Source organism: Hipposideros armiger, unplaced genomic scaffold (genome assembly GCF_001890085.2).
Source record: "Hipposideros armiger isolate ML-2016 unplaced genomic scaffold, ASM189008v1 scaffold_525, whole genome shotgun sequence".
Classification (NCBI taxonomy): domain Eukaryota; kingdom Metazoa; phylum Chordata; class Mammalia; order Chiroptera; family Hipposideridae; genus Hipposideros; species Hipposideros armiger.
In genome coordinates, this window is record NW_017731875.1 from 739641 (window position 1) to 742555 (window position 2915).

At 41.5% G+C, this 2915-nt stretch overlaps 1 protein-coding gene across 1 annotated transcript; it reads right to left on the bottom strand.

The window, feature by feature from the left end:
- Positions 1–482: 482 nt before the first annotated feature.
- Positions 483–1513, bottom strand: OR52D1 (olfactory receptor family 52 subfamily D member 1). The gene has a single exon (XM_019668390.1). The coding sequence runs from the start codon at positions 1495–1497 to the stop codon at positions 541–543; it is 957 nt and encodes a 318-aa protein (XP_019523935.1). The 5' UTR covers positions 1498–1513; the 3' UTR covers positions 483–540.
- Between the last annotated feature and the right edge of the window lie 1402 nt (positions 1514–2915).

Below are 2915 nucleotides of genomic sequence, written 5' to 3' on the forward strand. Positions count from 1 at the left end.
CACAACATTAAGAGTTAGATATTATTATATCATTATCCTTCATTTAATAGTTTGCCACACCGAGGCATAGAAACATTTAGCAACATGCTCAAGGCCACAAAACTAGTGAGCAGAGGAGCCAGGATTCAAATCCAGGCACTCTGACTTTAGAACTTGTTCACTTAATCGCTACTCAAACTATTAGAACTCAAATTCAATTTAATTCAAATGTTTTTCCTCTTTTCTACTTAGACTCATAGTAGAATATAACCACAATGAAACCCAAACTCCTTTCAAGAACAAGAACTGACTTGTTCTTAGCAATTTTGAGACAAAATTAGAAAGGTTATCACCTTTCTGAGCTATTCAGAGTTGCTCAAGGAGCCTCAGGAATAAGATATTTCAATGTGATGATATCTCCAATTTATCTGGCCTTTCCCTTTATTTCCAGAACTTTCTCTCATGTAAACACATTCCTCTCATATTAGAGGTCTCCATCCATGTAAATGCACCTAGACAGCTACCGTACATATTTATTCTTCTCATAATTCTGCTCAGAATTCATATTTGAATCTTCCTCAAATGAAGCAGTCTTAGAAGTCGACCCCGGATCTCCTTGGTCCGAGCCCCATAGATGATGGGGTTGAGCACAGGAGGCACCAGCACATAGAGATTAGCCAGAAAGATGTGCACATGCTTGGGGATTCGATGTTGGCCAAAACGGTGGGTGAGGAAGGAGAAGAAGGCAGGAATGTAGAAGGCTAAGATGACTGCAAGGTGGGAGCCACAGGTACTCAGAGCCTTGTGTTGGGCATCACGGGATGGAAGATGAAAGACAGCATGGAGGATGAAGCCATAGGAGATAGTAATAAGAATAGAATCCAGACCCATGGCCAGCAGAGCCACAGTAAGCCCATAGACAATATTGACAGTGATATTGGCACAGGCCAGTCGAGCAATGCCCATATGCTCACAGTAGGTGTGTGCCATGACACGGTGCTGACAGTAGGACAGTCGCCTCAATAAGAAGATGAAGGGGGTGACAATGGCCACACTACGAAATACCCCAACAAGGCCAATTCTGCCTATGACGGTATGGTTGAGGATGATTGTGTATCTCAGTGGGTTACAGATAGCCACATATCGATCAAAGGCCATGGCAAGAAGAACTGAGGACTCCAGAGCATAGATAGAATGGACAAAAAACATCTGGGCCAGGCATCCACCGAAGGAAATCTCACCAGCATGGAGCCACAAAATGGCCAACATTTTGGGCACAGTGGTGGAGCTGAGAGCCAGGTCGGTGAGTGAGAGCAGGCAAAGGAAGAGGTACATGGGTGCATGAAGTGCATTGTCCATGGCAATGACCAGGATGAGGGCAGCATTCCCAGCCAGTGCTACCAGATACATGGCACAAAAGGGCATGGCAATCCAGGTGTGGGCCCACTCCAGCCCTGGGATCCCTGTCAGGAAGAGAGTGACTGGAAGACCGTCATCGCTGATGTTGGAAGCTGACATTCTTTCTGGAAAATAAAGGGCTCTATCCAAAGGGTGATGGTATATCTGTCCTATAACATTATGTATCTGGTTCATTTGCATAAAATGATGACACATCTGTGAAGAACCTATTTTGGACTGAGACAAAATATTTATTGTTACTAACTTGTTTAAGAATCTTAAAAGATATATTATATATAATCCATATAGAAACTTCTGCCATTTTCTATATTCAAAATTCATGTTTCGACTTCTATGTTCCAAGCATCAAGCTAAGAATATAAGCATTTGCCTTGTCTAACCCTTCCAGACTTGTCATCCACCACATCCTGCACATCTTTCACTCTCTTTTGTCCACATACATCTAGAAAAGTTCTTGCCTCTTTCTTTAGTGTATGCGTTTCCATTTGCCTAAGGTGTCTTTTTTCTTTTTTTTTTTATTGTTAGTTTCAGGTGTACAGAACAAAGCAATAGTTATTCTTTTCACCCTCACAAAGTAACAACCCCCCTCTCCCCAGCTATTGCCCTCCCCCCCCGATCATGCTTATCTATTACAATTCCATTGACTCCATTCCCACACTCTACTCCATGTCTCGTGACTATATGTATATATAATTATAGTTGACATACAATATTATTCAACATCAGCTTCAGAAATACAGTGCAGTCGTCAGTCCTCTACACCGACTATGAAGTGATCTCCCCCACAAGACAAGAGTCCATCTGGCACCCTAAGAAATATTTACAACATTATTGATTATATTTCCCAGACTGTCTTTTTCTATCCCTGAGGCCATATTGTAGTTACCAGTTTGTATTGTCTCATCCCTTCCCCTTCTCCTTCATCCCCACCCCCTCCCAACTAGCAACCCTCAGTTTTTCCTGTGTCTCTGAGACTGTCTCCATCCACATCTCTCATCCATTCAGATCCTTAGAATCCACGTATAAGTGAGATCATATGATATTTGTCTTTTTCTGACTGACTTATTTCACTTAGCGTAATGTTCTCTAGTTCCATCCATATTGTTGCAAATGGTACTATTTCCTTCTTCTTTATAGCTGATTAATACTCCATTGTGTAAATGTACCAAAGTTTCTTGATCCAGTCATCTACCGATGGGCATTTGGTTGTTTCCAAGTCTTAGCTATTGTGAATAGCGCCGCAATGAACATAGGGGTACATATATTTTTTCAGATTAATGTCTTGGGTTTTTTTGGATAAATACCTAAGAGTGGGATTGCTGTTTATCTTTTTTTTTTTTAAACCTCTCTAGTTTCTAAATATCGGGCAAGTGCTTCTGCCTCCTAGGAACCTTCACCTTAATCTAGTCCTTAGTCATCTTTATATTGTTTTACTGACCCAGTACTTTGCAAAATCCCATAGAGCTGGAAAGTATGTCTTTATACAACTGGAGCTGCCACACAACATGGCTGTGTCT

What these genes read in the sequence shown, in the direction of transcription:
- OR52D1 (XM_019668390.1), bottom strand. Translation starts at nt 1,497, where the DNA reads ATGTCAGCTTCCAACATCAGCGATGACGGTCTTCCAGTCACTCTCTTC.